General features: G+C 43.7%; 1 protein-coding gene across 1 annotated transcript; it reads left to right on the top strand.

The window, feature by feature from the left end:
- The first annotated feature begins 198 nt into the window (after positions 1–198).
- Positions 199–22,098, top strand: LOC146191429 (cysteine-rich hydrophobic domain-containing protein 2). Its single transcript, XM_084601966.1, has 6 exons — positions 199–615; positions 1,477–1,531; positions 5,848–6,003; positions 8,438–8,494; positions 11,104–11,163; positions 19,252–22,098. The coding sequence occupies exons 1-6, from the start codon at positions 473–475 to the stop codon at positions 19,300–19,302; spliced, it is 522 nt and encodes a 173-aa protein (XP_084458092.1). The 5' UTR covers positions 199–472; the 3' UTR covers positions 19,303–22,098.
- The last annotated feature ends 3,162 nt before the right edge of the window (positions 22,099–25,260 follow it).

Here is a 25,260-nt window from a genome sequence, read left to right as displayed (position 1 = left end):
TTTTTTTTCTTTTTTTTAAATAAACACAGGCATTGCCTTCTGAATTAAAGGTATGCTGATACGCGAATGCACAATAAACGTAAAAATTCTTTGTTCGCAAAAGACACGCATATTTTCAGTTATTTTGGATTGGCGGTTTTGGCAGAAACCCTCCACTTGGTGGCTGAAATGTTACAGTCACGTGACGAAATGCACAAAAGCAGCTGCTGCCATCTATCTCCAGCTGGTACGCGCAAGCAAAACATTAACCTCCAGTGTTTAGCAAAAGTGGATTGAGCTGTCGATCGGTTGGTGAAGTTGTGCCGTAGTCAGCTGAACGCCTGGACAGGAGCTGCCTGCGCCTTGCCAGTCTTTGCGTGATGACGCTTTTCAAAAATTCCTAGCTACGCACTTACAGTCGTCCGCGTGCCCGCTTGAAACACACCTAAAGTTCCACCGTGGAGGAAACCGTACAGACTGAGAAGAGTGACCGATGGCTGCATCTCCAGAATCAAATATGGCAGATTTTGATGCAATCTACGAGGAAGAAGACGATGAAGAACGGGCCATTGAAGACTCGCTTGTCAGCCTCGTGCCAGAGCCCGTGGTCATCAGAGGCGCGGGCAACATGACAGTGTGAGTAGCAGCCGAGCGTGATGCGCTGCATCGAGTGCTCCGATGGCTGTGCCGCTGTGCTCACAAAGAAAGACCCCCCGCAGGGCGCGCGCTAAGAGAGTTGCCGTGACGAGGCGTTTCGCGCCTGGGGCCTTCATTGACTTCGTTTTTGTTTTTTGTTTTTTGAAAAATCGAAGTGCTATCGTCTGAGATGGCGGTATGAATACGCTTGTTCCGCGGGTAGCTGTAGCGCAACGGATACGATGCCACTGTCGTGCTGCATGTTAGGTTCACGCACGCCTCGTGTACTCGATAATTTATCTGTGTATAAAGCTACGCGCGGGAAGATTGAGACCTTCCACAAAATGATGCTAGATAAACATAGGCATGAAAAGAAAGTTTATGTCCTCGTGCTCTCCCAAGCTTTCTGTTGTCGTCCTTGATAGAATCCAGCGTGCCTATGCAGCCCACATTTAATAGCAGATTCTCTGGATTGCTTCTGTTAAGCTTTTTGATATCCAGTTTTAGGCGCTTTTGCCGCTTCTGTGTGCATTGTTTGTCGCCCGCGGACTGACGTCACCCTCCAGATCCATTTACCCATTTCACGTGTTGTTATTGATCAGCTGATTCAGCCGCTCGACATCTTTGTCTCGCCTCAAGCCTTCGTACTTGCAGAGCTGCGTGTAGATCTGTCTTTCACCAACCCCCTGCTTCTGTGCTAACCTGGACGTCATGTCCAGCGCGTTGTACGCTTGTTGTATGTACGTCGCTACGCAGCCTGCTGGCTAGAGCGTAGCACCGAACGCGTTACGATCGAGTGCGCGGTTTTATGGCTGTTGTTTTAACGCTGTCTGCGTGCTCTGTTTACGCACTTTCCCGCAGGTTTGGACTGAGCAACAAGTTCGACACGGAGTTCCCGCCCACACTGTCAGCCAAGGTAAACAATGGAAACTGCTGCTCTCTATTATTTTTCCTGCGCCTAGAGCTGGTATTTCTTCGCAGGGGTTTACGCGTTATCAATGATGTCGCCTATAAACCTCCGTTGGTCGTCACGATTTCGTTGAGGCGCTGGCTCTAGTTATTTATTTATTTGTACCCTCAGGGCTTACAAGAAACGTTATAGAGGGGAGGGGCTTTTACCCATCATCATATACATGAAATGCAGACAAGGTGAAGAACATAATTGCATCGGCAAAATAGAGACAAATGAGTACAATGGCAGCTGAACAAAATAGATAAAAAATAACAGATAACTTACAATACGCGAAAGAAAAGGAAGTAATGAACAAAAACTTACCAGAAAAAAAGTTTTCATATAGGAATAAATTCACTTTCTAAAACATTTGTTAGTGTATTGTGGAAAGATGGGCCTTTGTAGGTTGCGAGGTTCGAAACTGGGTTTGGGCCTCTGGGGGACAGGGGCCGCAGCGGGGTTTACGGAGCGTTTCCCAAGCGCACACCCCTAGAAAAGCCGAGCGCCAGGCCGGGGGACGCTTGTACCCATTTTTATCGGTGGGTGTCCGGTGGTGGGTTTCAAACTAACCACCTCCCACAGCCGAGACTGGCTTTGGTTATTGTCACACTTATCAGCACATTTTTAACCCCAAATTTCCTTACAATACTTTTTCTTATTCTGTTTGTGGTATTGCATTTAATGGCACATATGCAACACTATCACGCTCCAAACACGAGGTGTTTATTCTGTGTAAGTGCTGTTTGAGTGTTCTTGTGGAGCTACAATTATAGATTGTTGGTTCATTTGGTGAATCGACATAATGAAGAAAACTTTGCACAAAATAAGACGGGACTCTAGGAAGAAACACATACGAGTGCAATGCGTGTCTTCCTACTGTCCTGTCTTCTTTTTGCACAGTTTTCTTCATTCTTCTTATGTGCCACTCAGTTTTGGTTTATGGTCCAAGATCATAAACTAGAACTGGCAGCATTAAAGAAATTATATAAACACATACATGACTGTAGCAAATTGTACCTGGGTCAATTTGCATGTATGCATGATGGCCATGTCTTGATGTGTTTGTGGCTTATGACACCCGGAATTTGTATCGAGAAACAAAAGGGTGCATGAAGCATGTCATAGCTGCATGACTTCTGCTGCTGCAATGTGTGCACCACGGTACCACTTGGGCTGAAGTTGCTGAGTCATTCGATACCTGGCTGACACGAAAAAGCGTGTGGTAAAGAGATGCAGCACAGAAAAGCAGGGACATTTGCTGCCACAGAGCTCACACTGACTTACTCTGCATCGCTACCTTATGTGCATACACAGGTACCTGGTACACAGGTAAGAAACTTAACAGCATCGCTCTTTAATTCACCAAAGGGACTTCTTTTTTGTGATGATTTTGCCTCAGGGCATAAAAAATGGTATGAAGGATGAAGGGTGTGGTTAAATAAATGAAAAAAGGAACTTGTTGTGATGGCTTCGTGGCTCTGGCACTGGCTGCCAGGCCCTAGTTCATGGACTTGTTTCTGGTCATGGTTTAAATGCATCAAGTGACATTTACTGTGACTTTTTTCTACCTTGTCACTGCCCAGTACTGTTAGCAGACTATGGCCATTCATCGAGTGACATGTGCACCTTTCGCTACTTAGCAGTGCAGCTGGTTCCACAGAGTAGTCACCATTTCTCTTTCTGTATATTTTGTATGTTCTGCGCAAGCTTTTAAAATGTTTGCACCAACTGCACTGGTCTTACCTCCGCAGTAGGGGGCACATCATGGCGACATTGAAAACTTGTTGCTGCTACTTGTACACCTTCAGTGACAATGGGTGACTGTAATAATGGCTAGGTTTTGACTTTCAGCGACTTGCGCCAGTAAGATTTGTATTATTGCAAGTAACAACTGTGGCAGCTAAACAATACTATTCATTAACTATGCTGGGAACTAGATTCACTTTGAATGGGTGTGCGTTGAATCCTCATAGATGGAGGAGCTATTTTGTTCTATCAGAAGGGCTTCTTTGAAGGCTATATGGTGCTTCTTATTGTATTTGTTTATACCTTTTTACCTCTATTTTGTTGCAGTTATGTCTTGAACCTGCACATGCTTATTATAAGCTACTTATATATATATAGTGTGAGGGCTGCATATTAAATTGAGCCCATTGTTAGTGTACATTTTTATTTTACTTTCTTATTTCACTTTTTTGATTGCCGTATTTTCTGTTTTCTTTAGCTTTTTCGTGCAGATACTGCTAAAGTTTGTCAGTTTTGTTAAAGGAGTATAGACACTAATTTTTGAAGCGTCGGAAGGGATATGATTGCTTTTCTTTTGTACAGAGATGCTCCCCAAGAAGATATCTTATTTTGATTTTAAAAACGAGCCAGGCAACTACTCTGTTTTTTCAAAAGCCATCGACAGTGACATCTCTGTGACGAAAATGTGTACATAGGTAAATAACATGATGTCATCAAGCAATTGTGACATGGAGTCGACAAAGCAAAGAGCAGTGACGACACAGGATAGCTCACCGTGCCAGACTCGGAACGGCGCCGTCACCACTTAAGTCCGGCCGTACCCTGCGAAAGTTCCGCGCTTCTGATCACTTGACTCGATAACCTTCTACACTGTCTTTGTTGGTGCATGTTACAGTTACCTCACCCGGCATTGGTTCTGCGGTCGGCGTGTTTTTCAAGCGCAAAGCTTGGGTATTGGGTATACTTTATGCGTGCGCGCGGACACACCTATCGGACTATGAAAAAGGGAAGCAGAATTTACTTTTCGTTTTATGCTGGGCTCGTACAACTTGAACCTTGTGTTCATATGGAGACTGCCTGCTATATTCGGGCCCCAACAGTGCCTGCACCAAAGCCCCTCCATGACCCAGCGACTAGTAGAGGGGCTTTAGCCTGCACAAATGCAGTGCTTTTGGCAACAGCGCCACTCACTGGCGCGTCAGGCGACACTGCGCAGCTTCCCGCATGTCCTAGACGTTGCTAGGCCTCGCTGGTTTCACATCGAAGCTGCAGTGGATGGTGCTTCGGAACCGGCGAATGCTGTAATAATAACGTAAGAATTTCACGCCGCTTTACTGGGAAGTCCATTTCATAATAATATATGTTCTTGATTTGCACGATCCCTTCAGCAGCGGAGCTAGCAGATGCCAGGCACTTCACACCGGGCAGCAGCAGCAAATGACTGCGAAAAAAAGCTTGCGTGTATTACTGTAATAACTTCTTCCAGCATCTCAATATTGGCCAAACAATCCTCCCAATTTAATCGTTATTGATAGTCCTTTGTACAAGAAGATGTGTAAGTGAATAAACAGTGATTCGTGATAGACTGTCGATAGCGGACGCTTTGGCCGCTATGGTTTGGGAGCTGATCGTGGGGAACACGGCTTTACGTCTCCAGATTGCCTTGACACTGCGAGATGGCGCCACATGCTTGAACAGTGGCACGCAGGTCTGCTATGCCGGGGCCAATCGGTGCGTGAGCACGGGAGCTGTGTGGTAGTAGCCATAGGTAGCAGGCCACGGTTCGCGCCATGTTATAATTCTATTAAAAAAAATATTTTTTTCGGACGTCTGTTTGGCTCACAGCACTGGCAAACCAGGCTGAGAGAGCAGCATCTTCAAGGTAATCAGCTCTTTTGTTCAACATGTTCTACTAGTTGAGATTTTCTGCGTGACTGCTGCTGATTCCTGCTCCATCGCTTAATTTAGTAGCTGGCGAACAGGTCGAAATCAGATAAAGCGCTGCTCGATGACAATATTTTCTTGCATGTGCGATCACGAGCAGACGAAAAACGCTGCCCGTATGCGTCATTATATTCTGTGTTTACGCGTTCACCAGCCTTGCCAGTAGGGGCCGCTCATGTGGCGTTTTCTCATCTTTGGCATCATCGCGTGCTCGAAGAGACCGAAACCGAAACTGGTCCTGATTATTTTCCGGATAATTAATTATTTAAACTGTTCTGGGGCTTTTTGGGTTGCAGTCCCTTTGTTTTGAACCATCATGGATCGATTAAAGCAAAAATATTTAAACAGAAAATGTATGTGTCTATTCTCCTTTAATATTGTCCTGGACACTTTGTGTTGTAGTTAGTCAACAGCCTCTGTTAGGATTTGAGCCTTGTGCCCAAGTTTAACCAAGGTCATCTATTGGGCCCTAGTTTAATTGGCCCTAGTCTATTGGTCTCGGTATTGGGCCCTAGTCTATTGGTCTCCTGTGTATGTGTCGTGACACTGTCTATATTAAGATGTTCCTTGTCCTTTATGTGTGTTTTCAGGTGGCACCTGAAGAGTTCAAGGCAACAATTTTACGCATAAACAGTGTTCTGCGCAAGACTTTGCCGGTGAATGTGAAGTGGCTGTTTTGTGGCTGCTTGTGCTGCTGCTGTACACTTGGTTGCTCATTGTGGCCTGTTGTCTGCCTCAGCAAAAGGGTGAGTGGTTTGTCACAAAGCTTGGAATTATAGCAGGGCCCCATGCATTAGGCCTCCTGCTTAATGAAAGGACAGTGCATTTCATGGTGTACAGCCACCTCATCTCAACCTTTTGTGTGATATTCTGGCTTCAGTTGCTTGCAAGGCTTTGTTATTGTGGCAGCTCTCTATAGTGTCTGAAGAAGACCCTGCAGCAGTGGTTGGCAGGCTTTGTATGATTGTTTTGGAGACCGTGGGGGTCTATTCAGGGAATTTTCTCTTTTCCACAGAATTTGAGGAGTAAAATATAACAAAAGATTTTTGCAGAGTGTCAGGAAATACTTAACTGAAATGTTTGCCCTTTCTCCAAATTGGTAACTTTCCAGCTGCTGCTGGGAAAAGGACCTGAAATAAGGGTTTTCGGGTTTAATGGGAGAATTTTTGGTACTTCCGTGGAGCTGCCGTGGTACTACCGTGGAGCGTTGCTGCCTAGACATGGAAATGTATACTTAAATTAATGACCACATGTTTGCCATGGTCTGTAATAAAATCACTAAAGAAAGCAATTGGTTAGGGCTATTGGCGATGACTCAAAGAGATACACCACAAAGACGCGACCAAAAACTTGCTGTGTTTATTCTGTTATGATAAATTCATTATTGTGCTATACCACTTACTGGGCAACAAAGTGGAGATTCAGTTGTGAGATGCATGGCATTATTTGTGTGCTGACTATTGTCACACTGGAAGATTTAATGTCGTAACATCATGAAAATGAACGTGGAAAAACCACAACACAGTATGACTGATTGATTTTTTTTTGACATCAACTTTAGTTTCGATCAGTGTCGTTGCATGGCTCCTATTGGGATGCACCTCCTAGCGTCTGTGGTCATTTGGGCTTGAATGTTTCTCACATGGGCACGCCGCCTCCTCTATGTACCAACGAACGGCTTGCCAGATTCCATATCACCTTTCTTAGCAGACAGACAGATTTTACGATTTTTGCTTTACCTGAATTACAAAGCACTTGATAACAGCGTCTATATTCATAGAAATATCGAACCTACTTACTTGCAAGTATTTATTGAAAATCATATGGAAGGACACTGCTTGATAGATGTGATTGAGACTGTTTTTAAATTTTCATGTCTGTGCCTAAAAAAGTTTTCCTTTTTTGCCCTTAAATTGACAACAAGATTCAAGGCGCTAGTGTATCGTATGATATCGGTGCTTATTATATAGAAGGGGCAAAAGGAATGCAGTATTGTGGAATATAAATAATATGCTACAACCATGAGAAACACAAGTAACTAGCAAATTACAGTCAGATGCGTTGAACGCTAACAAGAAAGCGTACAGAAATACGAAACATGACTGTGAGTAAAATGCCAAAAATTTGTCAATGGATAGAGTGTACATAAGCACGTCAGAAGGCAGCCTGTTCCATTCCTCAATAGTATATGGGTAAGAAGAATATGTGAATGCATTAATTTTTGCTTGATACGGAGTTAAACATTGTGCGTGGTGATGTCTTGTTGGACGAGTTGTAAGGGGCGTAAGGTTAGGTTCAGGACTCGTAGCAAGTTTGCTGTTTTTCAGCAGTAATAGGAATCTTAGTCTCTGGATTTTCCTTCATGTTTTTGGATGGAATTTTCTTTCATTAAAATGGAGGGAGAATCGGACGTGCAATACTTTGAAAAGATGGAGCTCACGGCTTTCTGCTAGATGTTCTCCATTGCCTCAATATTCTTCTTGCTGTGAGGGTCCCACACCATGCAAGCATACTCTGGTTTAGGTCTGATGAACGTTTTTAAGTTTAAGAACCCCAGATGGTCGAATTTACCTGGAGCTTTCCACTACGGCGTTCCTCTTAGCCCGAGTCGTTTTGGGCTGTTGAACCTCATGAACCGAATCGAATTTCATATTGACAGCTGCAGCTTGAGCGTATATTTACTCTGGCCTGAAAAGAATAGCATAAAAATGCTCAAAATTAAGGTACTGGGTATTTTCAAAGTGCACCAGAGCTCTCCATCTGTGCCACAGGGCAAGGCCATTGCTTCTTGGTGCTTAATGTTGCCAAGTTCTATGTAGTGTTTACTGTCTGGGCATCAAGACAGGACTTGCACTTGCAGCACTGTTTGTACAGGTGTGGCCAACATATTGCAAAGCATGCTTCTGTTGTTTGAAATTTTCCCACACGTCCCATAGAGGAGATATGATGGTTACTTTGCCCCATACACAAGCACATCAGGGGCGTGTGCTGAAGTATATATAAAGTGCTTTCTAATACTCGCTAGGCTACAAAAGTTTTTATCGCCGAGGTACTGTACCTTTGATGCCTTTGGTATTGTGCCTTTTAGCCTTGAGACATTGTTAGTTGTAGCGTAAGATCTCAGTGCATTCATGTGTGCCCCTACTGGTTAGCTTCATTTTGTCTGCTAATCTTTCGCAGACGCGGCACTCAATAGAGAAAGTTTTGGATTGGGAGAATAGCCATCTCTATCACAAGGTAAGTTGACATGGCCTAAGAATCTTATATCCGCACTTTATTGCCAAACTGTTAATCGGGTGGAAGCGCAGCTCCACTTGCTCCATTCTGCTCCAAACTGCTTTTCCTGCTCCATCTTGCTCTGTAATGCTATAGTATTAATTCAAAACTGTTCCAAATTGGCTGTCTCAATGTTTTGCCATCAAATTTAGCAGAACGCTCTTTTTCATAATAAAAACAAAGCTAAAAAAAATATGAGGACGCTGAACACTGTCTTGTCGCGCTCTGCACCTTACACCTGGGGCCTTTGAGATGTATTCTAAATAAATAAATAAAAATAAGTAATGGTATTGCCTCGAAAAATTGCAGTGTGATGCAATTTGATTAAGCGACTGACTACCACCAAGTGCAGCAGGGCGATGGCACGTTGTAAGTTGCGTGTACACGGTATATGGGGCTGCCATAGTCAAAACGACGGCAGCAGACCGGTGGCAGAGCATAGCTCAAGCGGTAATGTGGACAGGCGCTGGGAGAAGGCTATGAAGTAAAGAATCTGAAGGAGGAAAAGACTACCATACCGTATTGTCTATCCTCCCTGAAGGCATTATACTGACCAGTGCCCAGGAATTGATCAGCATGGATGTATGGTGGTGCTTGAGCGCATCAAAGTGGTAGACTCCATGTTTGAATCTATACAACCAAAATAGTTAAAAGCTTAAAGTTAAACTTGACGTTCACTTACAAAGTATACAAGCAAGCATTCCATTTGCTGCTAGTCTCTTCCAAATTGTTGCTGAGGTCAGTTGTGTTATTTTAAGGATCTGTACATGTTTTGGCTGTTTGTTATGTCTTGTCAGAGATACGTGCATATTCAGCAAAGCATTGAATGATGAAAAAGAAGAGCAATCAAATTGGATTTGTTTACATGTCAGGAAGCAAAAAATTACCATTATGAAAAGTGTTTGAGCCTAGAAACGTGCTGCAAAACATAATTCGAGGGCTCCGAAACCCTTGCTTTGTTACTCGAAAGCTGCTCCAAAGTGCCTTTATTACTGCTTCCCGAGCTACTCCAAAATGCTCAAGCCTGCTTCCACCCCTGTGTTATGTACAATGTTTGGAATCTCCACAAATTTTCTGTCAACTGAACAAAAATTCTCATCTGGGGAGATCAGCGTCATACGAAATGTCGTGATTGCATTAGCTGGAGAAATATGAGTGCATTGTGTGTTGCAAGACTTTTGTCTAGTAACCCCGTGAAACTTTTGAGTTCGACAATCTTGGTCGAATGTTTCACTGAAATCACGGAGAGTTCATACCAAAGGCAGTACGAAAAGGAACAAGTCTTGTAACTGCGGCTGGAAACAGGGCTTTGGCGGAAATACTTTATGAGGGGGCGTGGTAGATTTTGAATTTGTTTCGTTATTTGTTTGTTTAATTTAAATAGCCTGTAATTTCTTTTTTTTCTTCATTTTTTTTTTCACTGTTTAAGGGTTATTTTTTTATGCGCGTAGAGCCTTAATTGAAATGGGCAGCCTTGTAACTGCATTTACAAGATGAGTGGTCAACTGCAGTACAAACATCTGCACATAACCTGTTTCAGTTTTGCTCATCATGCTCGTGAAGGGTTTCTGTTGCTGCATGATTGGTTCAGTTGCTCAAAACAAAGTACTTTACAACTGGCCACAAAGCCAACTAGCTTAGCCTCGCTGAGCTAGTCGTGAGTAGTAGTGAAGGGTCAGGGACACCTTGGCTGGAAGAGAGCAACGCCGGCTACTGCTCCGGTGACGTTAAACGCTTTGTTCGCTTGTGTGACGTGTGCCAGCTCACAGTTCCAAAGGGAAAGGTTGGTCCCGTACCTCTGGGCAAGATGCCAGCCGTTGACCTACCGTTTCAAAGGGTAGCTATTGACATTGTGGGGCTAATCTCTCTAGTATCCGCCAGAGGAGTTGGATCACTTGGGATGTGTCTTTTTGTTGTTGTGTTTGTGTGCTTATACAAGGGAGTGTGTTATGGAAAATGAAGTATTCGGTGAGGTGGTAAGGGATGATGGGGGAGAAGACGAAGACGACAACAAGTATGTTGTGTACCAACGCCAAGGTTATAAAAGTGCAGGCTCAGTGTCCTAGACTTTAAGCATTTGTCACAAATATAATGGGAGTTCATGCAGTTGGAGACTTTGGGGAATGCACTTTTTTTGTTTCATGTCCAGAAAAAAAAAAAAAAAAAAAAAAAAAACTTGTGCTGAGCTAATCAAATAGTACTTTGCGGGGATATCAAAATTGGCTGTATTTGGCAAGACAGTTTTCATTGGGAAAATTAGCCTTTTTTTCTGATTCATCAGAAAAGTGAGTGCCAGTGGCCACCTTGTGCATTGTAAAAATGCCGAGGATCCCTTTTGACAGAAACTGTGGCTTTGTTGAGTTTAATAGGCTCTGTGCTAAGTGACACTACAGCCCTTTGCAATGACATATCAATGTTATAGGCCCCTTTCATGACTTTACCACAAAAGTAGTGATGTTCCCAAATGTGCAGCATTTTTTTGTTGGGTGTGAGGACTGTGGGGATGCTTTGGTAGTGCGGCTAGTATGCGGTCTCTGGCAGAGGTCACTCACTGTATGGCACTACTGCAGCTTGGACTACACTGGAAGCTTGGGAAACAGAGATGCGACTCCAACAGCATGATGGAATATGTGAGTGGTCTTTGTCTTCTTAAGGTCACTGGGTTAACTCATTTGCCTTATATTTGTTTTAGCCTTAAGGCTTCTGTGCATTGTTTGTGCTCTCAAGCACAGTTTAAGCGCTGATATCAATGTATGTAAAATTACACTGTGCTGTTGCGTGAAGTGTTCTGCTGGTGTTCACCTGTGTTCTGCCCATGTTCCTTGCCCTGCCTCTTGGTTCTGCAAGCACAGAGTTTCTTTCATTGCTGTGAAGTCCCCACACAATTAGCCAATCGGACCTCATTCTCTGTTTCCGGTTTTACACTTTGCTCCACTGCCCGTGATCTGTTTTTTCCCTAGCATATGTGCTGACATGGTCATCCTCTTTCACTGCACCATTGTCATAGAGAAGATGTACCCTTCTTCTTTGTCTGTGAGGGAGACCTACAAAATTTAAATCTGCTTGTCAGTAATCGAGAGCCGACAACTTTTGGAGTGGGTGCACTGCAGAGCGAGGTGCCTGTCGAGTCGAGTGTAGGTGCTCGGTACCACTGCTGCACCTGAACGTGCAGGATTACTCGCATAGTTTGTTCACATACTGGCGGATTGACGTGATAGATGAGGGAAGTGTTTACTAAGCAGAAGTGAGCAAACACCGAACGAAAGCACATTGTCAATGATGCATGCTGCTTATGTTTTTGTTAGCATGAGACTTTGCCACTGAGACACAGAGCAAATGACAGTAGTCTTTGTCACACCACATTGGTTGCATTGCCCCCTTTCGATTATTCCACTTGAGGTGGTGCTTGAGCCTGGGTGACTCTTTTTCACAAATGCTTTTTGTATTCTCGAAAAGCTGATGTTAGGCTATTGCAGACTTGCATCACTGGAACAGCGTTTAATTTTAGAATATGTGTACAATTCTTATCTTGAAGGTTTACAGTTGGCATTAGAGGCTGTGTAACGATGCTACCATCAAATTATTAGGGGCATAGAATGTGTGTTTAACAATGCTCAAGTGTGAAACAGAACTTTGCTTTACAAGGACGTTCTGTTTGTTAATAGGCCACAGAGCCATACGCTTGAGACATATTGTTACGATGTTTCATGACGATATTGTTTCAGCGGCAAGCTGATGAAAAAAGACGACAGAACATGACCGATGGTGATGGTAGATGACGTTTAATGAATATGTTAGCGGGCCTAGTGCGAGCACTCCTGCCCACGCCACTGCCCGCTTCATCCTTGCTTGTCCGTAACATGACCCAGGGCCACCGAGCGATCGCCCCGATAGGAAGTTTACCGATGTTGATGATTCTATGGCATGATGATGGGGGTGTCTAGATGCTTAAAGAAGAGAAAGAAGGAAGAATAGAATGGCTTGCCGGCACGATGATTCCCGATGAACCTTGGCCCAGGAGACTCTCGGGCCACACGTTGCCACAACTCGATGGCGGAGGCCAAGGCATGCACCGCATGGCATAGGCAGGGGAAGATGTCTTGAAGTGTAGTGGTGTCTTGGGTCGTGTGGGATCTTTGGTTGGCACATCTGGTCAGTGGGATCACATATGGTCGTTTGAGTCTCTTCTTGTGTCTTGTGGTCATGTGTGGCGTCTCAGATCATTCTCTCCTTCGTTGTGTCTTGTCGTCGGGGCGGATGGGGATGAGGCAGAGGAACGTCAAGGTCTTGCTGGGTCCGGCAGGCTGGGGAACAGCCATGCCTCCTAACCTTTAGTCGACGGCACAAGAAGTCGCAGGGCACCGAAGCTCCGGACCAGGATGAAGGGGTGATGATAAAGTACCTCGCACCTCCAACCAAATGTTACGATGCGGCAAGCCGATGAAGAAAGACGACAGAATATGACCGATGGCGATGGTAGATGCCGTTCAATGAATATGTTAGCGCGCCTACCGCGAGCGCTCCTGCCCGCGCCACTGCCCGCTTCTTCTTCCTTGCTTGTCCGTAACAATATGCACTAACTAGACTAATTTCGTAAGCAAATATAAGAATGTGCCCGAGTAAGAGAAAAAATATAACCTTGGCAGATAATTAGAAGCAGGTCTAGTATGAGCAGTGGCAGCATATGGTCTATCTGGTTAAACATGTCAAGAATGTGAAAGCATTTGACAAGCTTTCACAATCTTAATGTAGTATGGAGCAGGCAAGTGATCTTTATGCAAGGCAGATTAGCATGGCTTCTCTCATGCTAATCTTCTCTTTATCGTCCCAGGTTTAGTACCCTGGCTGTCCCTTTTTGTCCGCAGCATATCGCAGATGAAGAGCACATGCTTTTCACATGCAAATGCTAATCTTCTCTTTATCGTCCCAGGTTTAGTACCCTGGCTGTCCCTTTTTGTCCGCAGCATATCGCAGATGAAGAGCACATGCTTTTCACATGCAACTACACTGCTCAAGCCGCACTATATTTTTCCTGTCCCCCATCCACAACCTAGAGCGCTTGGATAAATTTTGCAGAACTGGGTGAAAAGGTCACCCAGCTTCTAGGATCATCTCTTTTAGACTGAAATAAAGTTAGTCTGTGAAGCAGGGGGAATTATGGTCAGCAGGAGGAAAAGAGGGTAGCAGACAGAAAATAGGTTTGCATAACTTGCGTTTACACTGGGACTAATCATTTTTTTTCTCAGTGCAAGCAAATTTTACTACCAGGTTACAGCCAAATTAGCTTCAGCTGTGAACTAGTGGTCTGCTTACGACCAGCTATGTGTAATGGTCACTTGAGCCAAGGGAGTGTTTTTAACGCGAAACAGCCTAGCCCAGGTATATCTAATTCTTGCTTGCATCGAAATCTTCGAAATCCCAGTGGTGTTTGCATTTGTTAACTGTAGTTCAGCAGAACATTCAATATATTGAGCTTTGCGCCATGCAAGGGGCACTTCTCCTGTGGGTGCCTTCGCAGTCACCTGCAGCCAAGGAGGTTATAAAAAACTGCTGGAGTTGAAGTCTCCTATACCCGCCACTGGTGTCAGGTGGAGCCTGCGACGGCCATCATGAGGGGAGTAAGAAGCGGCCTGGCAGGTGCTTGGGAGTGCTGTTCGTCGTAGTTGCCAGTGTGTTTCAAGTGTTTAAAGGATGTTTAATTTCTGATGGAATGTGCTTTGCTTATATAGAGTATAATGTCACTGGAATAATTGCAAGCCTTAATTAAACGTGAATTAACTGCTATTAAACTTTGGACTTTATGCAACATCACTGAGTCATATCAGATGAGCCATACCGGACGTCACAGAATCGATCTGAACCCCATGATTTTTAAAAATCTAGACGATATCTGACAGCTCGGGCAAAAGTCGGAGCTCTACTTTAATGCCAAATCTTTGAGTCAAGCTAAAGCAATGCTAATATTGCATAGTTCTGTAGCTTATATAGAGTATAATGTCACTGGAATAATTGCAAGCCTTAATTAAACGTGAATTAACTGCTATTAAACTTTGGACTTTATGCAACATCACTGAGTCATATCAGATGAGCCATACCGGACGTCACAGAATCGATCTGAACCCCATGATTTTTAAAAATCTAGACGATATCTGACAGCTCGGGCAAAAGTCGGAGCTCTACTTTAATGCCAAATCTTTGAGTCAAGCTAAAGCAATGCTAATATTGCATAGTTCTGTAGCTTATATAGAGTATAATGTCACTGGAATAATTGCAAGCCTTAATTAAACGTGAATTAACTGCTATTAAACTTTGGACTTTATGCAACATCACTGAGTCATATCAGATGAGCCATACCGGACGTCACAGAATCGATCTGAACCCCATGATTTTTAAAAATCTAGACGATATCTGACAGCTCGGGCAAAAGTCGGAGCTCTACTTTAATGCCAAATCTTTGAGTCAAGCTAAAGCAATGCTAATATTGCATAGTTCTGTAGCTTATATAGAGTATAATGTCACTGGAATAATTGCAAGCCTTAATTAAACGTGAATTAACTGCTATTAAACTTTGGACTTTATGCAACATCACTGAGTCATATATTTTTAGATAGCTGAGGGTTTACTTTTAGTCGGTGGCGCATCTCTCCATTTCGGCCCTCGCATCCACTGCTCATTTATTGGCAGCGCGCCAAGATGCTGCGCAGCGGCAGCGATAACGTTGGGGTATGTTTATCTTTTGACTATACTTTTGATAGCTCCTGTGGTGGCAGGGAGCGAAATTGGCAGAGTGCCCGTGATGACTTGATTGCACAAGCCTAGTTCGATTTACTACACCGTGCTTGATGCTGGCGGAGTTCACTGCCACAAAATCATTGGAAAGCGTGATAGCTGCAAATGCCGTTTGAAGCGAACAATGCTACAAAGCCGGTGTCATGATCGCAGCTGACCGCATGCTTTCGTTGATTCATAAATGCAAGGATGGGCGACTCGCAAAAAAAAAAAGAAAAAGAAAAATCTGCTGCTTCTTAAGGGAGGACATGGGTCTTAGAGCTATTTCTGTTATTTTTTGGCAAATTGGAATAAAAATTCACAGCCTTACTGAATTGTTTATGCTGATTTCAAATATGCAATCCTTTTTCCTGTAGTCCAATTAGTTTGCAACATAATTACTAATTAACTTTCATTGTTTAAGGCCTAAATTCTGAAATAATGGGTTGTTAGAAACCTAAAATTAAGGCGTGGTTAGATAGCCAGAAGAGTAAAGAATGAAATGTTGGGAGCAGTTTCCTAATATGATAATTAGCACTCATATTGCAGCCTTATTAATTTCAGTTTACAAAGTGTGTGTACCAAGTGGGAATAAACTCATTAAAATAATTAATTTTAGGTCTCAAAAACAAAAAATCTGCTTCCAACATTTCACACAGCTTACATTTAGCTTCCCATTGCAAAAAGTATTTCGGCTCTATGTGCTTTGGGGTGCCGAGATATCGAGACCGCAAAACTGCAAGTGGTCGACAATGCATGCTTTGAGAAAAAAGCAAAACAAGAAACAGGGGATTATTTAACAGAAGTTTACTGGTGCAATGCACACATTTACAATTTAAAATGGCTAAAAACCTTCAGGGATGTTGTTCAAACGCCCAAATGTCGCCTCTTTCATTTTTATTTGCAGTTGCAGCACGTTCAGTTGTCACTTTTTCAGCTGCGCGAGTCACATGCAGGCATTTTTTTTTTTTTTTTTCACGTACGTCGTTTTGCCACGTTCTCCAAGACCGCGGTAAAGAACATTCATTGCGGAAAAAAAACAAGTCATTTGGAGCTGTTTGCTGCTTCCCAGTGTTCTGCATGGCATGGGAAGCAAGCACATTCACTAAAGACTATGGATACGATCCGATCGGCACAAACATGCGGCGAGCTCTATGACGATGACGTGTCCCCGCAGTTTACGCACTGGAGAATAAGTTTGACGGTGATTTCTTATTCACGATCACCTTTTTCAGCGCGAATACCGCTGCCGTATGTTTTACGCTTCGCCAGTCTCGGTAAACTGTTTACATCTGACGATCCTGAACTCCACCTCGCCAAGCGGACTTTCCGCCGCGCTGCCGCCATCGTCACGAAAACAATCCAACTACCTCTTCGTCGCTGGAGTTGCCGCGAGTTCAAGCTTTATTTGTTTTGAGCTTATCTTTCTGCCCATCTGTGGCCTGCGATATCACTGTGTCACGGCGGGTGCGACCGCTGGCAGTAGCAGCAGTCTTCCGTGCTAGGGAACATGTCGCTCGATCGTTCGGTGCGCAACTTTCGTCGGCCTGAGCGCACACAGCCAGGGCAGGGCATCACCTGAGATGATTACTCAACAATTGTTTTTTTTTTTTTTTTTTTTCCCAAACTCTCGCCGTGAATGCACCTCGCGGTTCGGAACCAAGCTTGACCGGCGTCACATCTCTGCAGTCTCCCCACGGCTCGGGCGCGCCGAGCAGACGTCGCCAGCCAGCTCCACCAATGCGGTGACGCTCTGCCGTCACGTGCACCCCGAAAGCCAATGGAATTACGAATACCCCGTTTTTCGTTTTGCTATTTGTTTATGCGACCAATGGGCGAATGGAAACAGCAGAGGCGGCAATTTGAAGACGAAAGGCGGCTCTTTCAAATGAGACCAAAATGGCTCCGGTGCCCCGCACGAAACTGGAGCTACACCCCGCGGAAAATGGTTGTTTTGGTGGCCGTTTTCGGCCCAAATTTGAGCAACATCGATTAAATTGGCACTGTGGCTAAAATACTGATCTTAGAGATGAAAAACTTAGCAGATAGATAGATAATGAGTTACTGATTTCGAAAATCACATTTTCTAAAAAGTGATTTTTTTCGCGATTTTTTGGTCTGAAAGACCCGTGTTTTTCCTTAACGTCTGCAGCCACTACGCCGCACGTTCAGCATGACAGGGATGAACAACTCTCGCAAAAGAAAAAAAAATGAATTTGCCGCTTCCTAAAGTCCGCAGCCGTTATAGCTTACATTATTTCACACGTTCAGCACGACAAAGATGGTCAACTCCCGCAAATAAAGAAAAACAAAAACTGCCATAACGTCTGCAGTCACCACAGCTTACGCTATGCCGCACCTTCAGCACGACGACACAAGACGCGTATGGCACATAACTCGCCGCGCGCAAAGGGTTCACAACACACACTGGATAATGCGTCCGACGTTCTGTCTGTCGCGGGCTGAGCTGGGTGTAGGTGCATGCGTAGTGCGTGCTGCTGTGAACGAAGACCAGGAAAGAGAGGGGGAGGAGAGAGAAAGCTCAGGAGAAAAACAGGTACATCCTTTTGCTTCGCTCTGTCGCATTGTCTACCCTCTCTCGAACACCATGGCTGCGTCTGCTCGTCTGCTCCGTACCTGCCGTTGCCTAACCAGTTCTTTCTCGTTCCTTTACGCACATGGCTTGCAAGCATCATGTGAATGGGACTGGATGCTAGTCAAAGAAAGTCATGCGAGCCGTCATGTAGTTCTGCGTGATGTAATTCCAATCTCTCAACAGTAGGGTCCCGGAACTTCTTCCTTGTCACTGGCTGTATGTGAAGGAGTTAAGGGTCCCGGAACTTCTTCCTTGTCACTGGCTGTATGTGAAGGAGTTAAGGGTCCCGGAACTTCTTCCTTGTCACTGGCTGTATGTGAAGGAGTTAAGGGTCCCGGAACTTCTTCCTTGTCACTGGCTGTATGTGAAGGAGTTAAACGGTGATTTTGGCGCAGAAGTGCCTCTGAACGCAACTTAAAGGTAACACACTCACTGAAGGCGGGAAATAATTACCAAAATAACTACGGAATTGAATAGTGCGAGCGTTTCCATATCTCAGTATTTAAAGTTGCCTTCCAGATGTAGTAATTTGTAGTAAATTATTTTACTGTTGTCCATTGTAAAAAAAAAAGCGCAGAGAAAAAAATGTCGCAAAAACTGGATTCGAACCGCTGTTTTGGAGCTTGAAAATGCAGTGTTAATCTATTATGCCACAGAAGTGACAAGAAGAGTGGGCTTTAATTGCACTCTTCTTCGCTTTAACAATATTTCTGGTATTTATCGCCAGGTGACTCTGCTCAGACGACCCTACCTTTGAGAGAACGGAATCGCGCTTCTGTGTGCAGCCAACCAGTTGCACCAGTGCCAGTGCTTGTGACGTTGGTCTGGGTGTTGGTCGAGCACTAGTCAGATAGAACGTTGGTCTTGTGACTGCAGGTTTCTGCATTCTTGTTTCGGTTTTAGAGGTCTTTGTGAGAGTGAAAGCTGGGAGTATATTAAGTTGAATGCAAAACGTAAGAAAACAATTAAATGTTTTCAAAAGTTAACTGAATGACGAAAAACCGGGAAAGGTTCATGCACAAATAACATTGCCGATTGTAATGCTTGTGACGCACCGAATGTCTCTTAGGGGTTCCTTGAGGCCAAAAAGTTTGAGAATCCCTGACGTAAACAGTGATTCCTTATATCCTGGATCGACTAGTAAGTTTAAGATACTTTTAACTTAAGTGCAGGAACAACAATGGAATTCATTTTTTTTTTGTGCAGACTGGCTGTTTCCTTTCGTATTGGAGCTACCTGTACTTGTAGAGCGCCACTTGAAAATTGTCAAATGACGGACAGCTTGGTCTCATGCCTTCACTTTGCTGTGTTATTAGTTGTCTTTTTTTTACAACAATGCTGGTACCTTTTGCAGGTGCTGCTCATAGAGTTTATCCCAAAGCTGGCCATTCATCGGCCGGACTAAAAGCCGTCCACACTGTCACCGCCACTGCACCTGGACCAAGGGTTGGAGACAAGATGGGCGGTACCAAGAAGGATGTACACCTGCTCTGAATCTCAAAAAGGTGGACGCCAGAAAAATGGTGACGCGAGCCAGACCACCTGCTGGCAAGGGCTCTGGCTGGGACTTGTAGCAAAGGACTTGGTCTCGGGCTAAACTGAGTGACTCCACAAGCCGTTGGATTGTATCTCACTGTAAACACAGGTGGGGATGTTCGAGGAGGCACAGAGTGGGCGCAGGCTGCCAGGGTTCTGGAGGCCCATCTTTCTCTCTTGGCCAGTCGCGTTTTGCCTTGTAAGGCATGCAATGCCCAATGTAAGCAAGAACAACAAGGTGGCATGCCAAAGGAGCAGCGGCCTACTGTCACCTGCTACCATCACGTGATCAAATATTGCTGTTAAGCCTAAATACAGGTAATGGCTAAGCCTAAATCCAGAAAATAGCGGCACGTGCCGGGCTGGAACCATGCTTTGTACCGATGGTGTATCAAAACCCGAGACGGACAGTTTTGTCGGGGCAGCTTAAAAACCAGCTAGGTCTGTTCATAGTGGAAGAAATTGAGAGGAAAATACACTGGTGCCTTTTCAGCGAGGTTAAGGTAATAACCACTGTTCTACTTCACCGGTGCCCGTAGCGTGTTATTGTTATTGTAGCCAGCACTGTTACTCTGCGGCGAGCACATGCCTTCATGTACTGTTCGTATGCTATTTTTCTCTGACAAATGTTGTATAATGTCGGTGTTGCACCATTGTGCAAGCACGCTTAGTGGTGGCATGCTTTGTGGAATTTACTTTGAGCTGAAGCATTTATTGTTGATAGCAAGTTTTATTGCGCTCTTCAGTGGTAAAAACCCATCTCAGTGTAAGTGACAATGTGATGAAGGCAAATCGGTTGGCTGGCTTCTGTGTGTATGTGCAGGAGTATGATGTATGAACCGGTGTTAGGGCTGTGCAAATCTTTAGGAATGTATTAGTTGGAGCACACGAGTAGGTATGGCAGGCCTCCGTTTATTTGCTTTTGCATTTTACTCATCTTCGTTAACATCACAGAGGGCAGTCAACCTAGGAAACATAACGGCATTAAGTAGCATGCAGAGTTAGATGTAGAGAGCATGCACAAGCATCGAGCGCTGAAGAATGCAGCAGCGCTCGGATATGAACTGGTGACACTTGCATGCTTTTTTGTCCAGTTGTCCAGTTTTCTGAAATATTGAGAACTTAGTAGGTAGTTAAATATGCATATATATATATATATATATATATATATATATATATATATATACTTGCTTGTGCAGTTCGTTTCTTGTCGTTTAAATCCAAGTAGAGGTTAAACTTGAGGATGAAAAAGAAAAATTCAATAAGTTAGATTGTCCGATTGTGCTTCAAAAATTGAAGCAAATGGCAGTTACAGCTTCCTGTTTGTTTCAGCGGACAGGGTTTGGGTGGCTGGTTGTTGGGAGATGATTTTATAACAGCTTTTGCACCTGGTATGTAATTCATGGAAAGCACAGAGTTGATCATTATCAGTTTTGGGAGCTTTGTGCCATTTGGTGCACCACTATGATAAGAGAGAGAAAAAAAGATCCTGCATTAGATGATGCAAATGCCTGTTTGGCCTGCTATCAAATGCATTGTGAAACTGAAATTAACTCTGTGTTTGCATTCAGTGCTTGGAGCTGCACTGTTACTCAACTCCCGTTTCCTTCATTCATTCACGAGTACCTTTATGTGCACATATGCTTGCAGCGTCTCAGAGACAATGGTTGCATAAGTGTTGGGTTAAGATTCAGGCTGCTGGTCACAAAGTCTCTGAAGTTGGTATGGCAAACATAAGAAAGTGTTGTTGCCAACAGAAAGCTGTGCTGCTTTTTTATTCTTTCATCTGGAAACATGGATGGAAGTGAACAAGAATGCCAGGCTGGAAAATGTACCACAGAAATGAGACTTTAGCGAACACTTTGAAGTGAGCAGCAACTGTACCAGGTGAGCCTGGTGCAATGCTGGAAAAACGCACAAGCGAAACATGCAATGCTGTTTTGCGTCTACATCATGCCCCTTTTTGCGTGACACTTTTCCGAGCTGGAAGAAACCAGAACAAAATTACAGCTTGCTGTGTGTCAGTGACTATTTTTATGAATGTCACATTAAGATATCTTTAGATTGCTTCATCCAGAGCCTTCGGATAATAATTTAATTTAAATGAAAAGGCTGCTGCATTCATTTTGTATTCTCACTTGCCATATCTCTTAGGTAAATGAAAGGCTACATACTTTTTTTGTAGTCAGATACAGTGAGGGTTTCAAAATTCAAAGATGTGCTGACACCACTGATCACAGAATGGTTGCTGTAGCAGTTGAAATGATGCTTGAGTGAAAAACCGAGCTTTTAACGTATGTTGCCTTGACATGACATCGACAACAGCATACTTTTCCCTTGCTGCCTCGTTTGAATCTTGTATGATAGTTGTATATATAAGTTTCCACAGCAACACACACCTTGCATGGGATGGGCGGGGAGCATTGGGCATCCTATGATTTGAAGTACTTGAAGGCCAATGTACCTTACAACTATTGCATAAATGAGCCAAGGCATTGGTGATACTCGTGAGGTGCCCTAGCCTGGTTCGCTTCTCTATTTATTGTTGGCACAATTTATCTCGTGATCTGACTCGCTTGCAGACCTATGCATATCAGAAAAAGTGTCGAGCTGTTGTGTACTTTTTGCCTTTGTGTGTGATTGGATTAAAATGCCATATAATGAATCGTCTGCTCTATTTGTGGTTCACATTTGGGTGGTCTTGTGCATTCACTTTCGCTGCTGAAAACGGGCAAAACTTGGGGTTAATTAAGTAAGTGTACTCGTTATCTTACTGCCCGTTGTTTCGAGGTAGACAGTGGTCAAGGCTACAGCCTAGCTGAGCCCTTTTGCTTTGATATTCTTGATAAAGCGCTTGTTCAATCAGTGCATGTGGTGCACAGGCAAAGCTCTAAGCATTATGTTTGCTTTTGAAACTGTCAGATCTGCGCTCACAGGAAGCAAGACCTTATTATTGCCAAAGCTAGTGGAATGATGGCCTGTGGTTTCTAGCAGCTTTTATAGCTGTCCTGGGAAGGCAATGCTATATTGGCCTTTCCAGTATATAGCAGCACAGTAGTTGAAAACTGTTCGCAATATTTTTCTTTGCATTGTTTCATTTTTAATTTGGTGTTTTGCAGCATGCAAGTTTATAGTCCAAGGAGGTGAGCAAGTGCCAGTTCTACCAATGAATAAATAGTGCATATTTTTACGACAGGTGGCAATATTAGGTGCAGCAATGAAAGTGGCCCTTCAGTATATGAGCCTCCAAAATCAACCCTCAGTGTGCAAAGAACTCTCAGTAAGCAACATGGTTTTCAGTGTGCAGATATTTTTCAGCCTTCAGTAGCTTCCTTCCTAAATACCTGCTTTTTGCGTGTCCGCAAATATTGGTTTAGTTTCTGCAAATCAGGCCAAAATTAGACCTGTGCCGAACGCCCATCATAGTAAAAAAAAAAAATTGGAGCTCATTAGGTTAAATATTAATTGGTATTAGAGTGGTGCCATATGTCAAAATTGCAACTTAGATAGTTTTGTAAAGTTTACTTTGAAAGTGTTTAGTTTTGGATGCACTGACTGCTCAAATCAAAGCATCCAGTGAGAGTCTGATACAATGCTAAGATATAGCTGAGCAGTATTAGGGTATGTAAAAACAAGTTAGCGGCCTTGAAATAACTTTTTTGTGTATTTGTGCCTTCAGTTAAAGCTGGGTGTAGCGTACCTTCATGTAACGAATTCTTTAAAGTACGAAGTTTCTTAATTTGCCAAAGTTCGCAAATTTGCAAATTGAACCACATGTAATATATGTGTTGTGGTGTTTGATCTTGATACGACAAACTCTCTGTGTTAACTGCATTTTGCCAGACTCGTCGCCCTTGAAATATGGTAAATGTGTCTGCAACACGGTGTGAAAAAATTCTGAGAGCACTGCTGAATCTTCATTGCATAAATGCAAAAGCCTGAGCATTGCTACAACACAGGGTGCATCATGTTTGTTCTCATTAGCAACTAAATGCACTGTCATTATCACTAATTGCAGCGTCATTGTCATCGCTACTCTCATTCTTACGGTAGACAGACAGAACTATAATGTGTGTTTCATGATCCCGGGCGTGGCGCATTTGGTTAAAGCGCTCGGCTGTGGATCCGAGAGATGGGATGGAGGTTCGGTTCCCGGAGGAGACAGGATTTTCATTTTTCTGATGTCATTTGATTGACAACTATAGCGTGACTGGACGGACGCCGACAGTATGAGCCATCAAAGGCTTTCACCTTAAAGGTCTGTTTCCTAGGCAACATTGGCAGGCAGAGTGAGAGCAGAAATGTGCTTGAAGCACTGGGTTTATTCATATCTGTATCTGTCCGTGTTTTATGATCTAGGGCAGAGAAAGTGATGGCTGCTTCCGGAGTTCGCTTGAAACATTTCTTTTTGCTTACGGCTTCAAGTAACGGGTTATAACTTATTTCTTATTTAGGTTCTTGTTCTGCATCGTCCTTCTAAGTCTACATCCCAAAGCTGTATATAACGAAAACCAGGATTTACTGAGAAATCATGCACATCTGAAAATTTTGTTATATCCAGGCTTAACAGTACAAAAGTGTGGTATAGTGAAAGTGAAATACAGTAAAATCTTGTTAATTTGGGTTTGGGTTTCATTGGACTGGAGAAAATGTCCAAATTCACCTAGTATCTAGTAATCAGGGGGATAGAAAAAAGAAAAAGAAAGAGACAGGAAGGTTCATCTTTATTCGACCTGCAGCAAAAGCCGTCTCATCGTCACCACCCTATTTTTGGCAATCTGTGCTATGCAAGCTCCATTGATTGTTTGAATTAATTGCAGTGCAGCTACATTCCTTTGAATCAACAAGAATTTCATGCCATAGCACCTACATTTGATAAAACCAGACAGGAGCATCTGAATTATCCATGTTTCCAAATCGTAGGGGGTCAAAATAATTACGTCTTTCTATATGAATTTGCTCTTGCATTGGTAGTTATAATTAACGTCTTTGCACACCTGGAACTTGAGCGCGAGAGAGACTGCAAATGGTCGATCATTCATCCTTAACCACTTTCTTTATACACCATGGTATTTAATGGGATTAAATTCATTAAATTAAATGCAGTCTTGTGGTACTGGCTGCAGAAGTAATGCCACCAAGCTGGTTTAGTGCCATATGTCACTGCCACATGGGCACATAAGTAAAAAAAAAAAAAAAGAGAAAAAGAAACGTGGGTGGCACTCAAAAGGAGTATTGGGCGTGAGGACATGCACTGGTGCCATCTATCGACAGTCCCGCGTGACGCACTAAGTGGGATAACGCGCGCTGAACTGCCGCTGTGCGATCGTTTCTTATGCAGTTTTGTTGCGCGCTAATGCTGCATTCACATATTTGTTTACGGTTCGGTTTGGGCCTGTTTAAGCTTAATTTGAGGTATTAGGCCCATTCATTCAGCAAGACAGCACTTCGTCGAGTCAGCTAGCTGCTGAAGCGTGGGCCTGACCGATAAGTTTACTTGGATGTTGTTGTTCTTGTCATTATGGAAGGAACTGACGCTTTCACACAACCAGTCAGCAGCAAGCCGCCAGTAAATCTCAATTATAAGAATTTCTTGCTAGAGGAAGCAGGGCTGTCAGGCGCCTGACTGATGCTGACTGCCTTAAATAGCGCCGGCAGAAGCGGTGCCGTTCACCTGCTCCCTTGAACATAGTAGAACAGACAAGTTAGAGTGTGGGGAAGGCGTGGTTTAATTTTTGTAGCAAGTGTGAAAAAGAGCTTCCTACGCAGCGAATTCTTGCACACTGACTACCGTCATTGACAATCATGGTTCGGGCGCGTATATTTG

This window comes from Amblyomma maculatum, chromosome 4 (assembly GCF_055883805.1).
Source record: "Amblyomma maculatum isolate TAMU_Amacu chromosome 4, ASM5588380v1, whole genome shotgun sequence".
In the NCBI taxonomy this organism is placed as follows: domain Eukaryota; kingdom Metazoa; phylum Arthropoda; class Arachnida; order Ixodida; family Ixodidae; genus Amblyomma; species Amblyomma maculatum.
This window is presented reverse-complemented; position numbering and strand designations above follow the sequence as displayed.

Coding starts and splice junctions, on each gene's coding strand:
- LOC146191429 (XM_084601966.1), top strand. CDS start 473: ATGGCTGCATCTCCAGAATCAAATATGGCAGATTTTGATGCAATCTAC. Junction 616..1,476: donor GGCGCGGGCAACATGACAGT/GTGAGTAGCAGC, acceptor ACTTTCCCGCAG/GTTTGGACTGAGCAACAAGT. Junction 6,004..8,437: donor TTGTCTGCCTCAGCAAAAGG/GTGAGTGGTTTG, acceptor AATCTTTCGCAG/ACGCGGCACTCAATAGAGAA.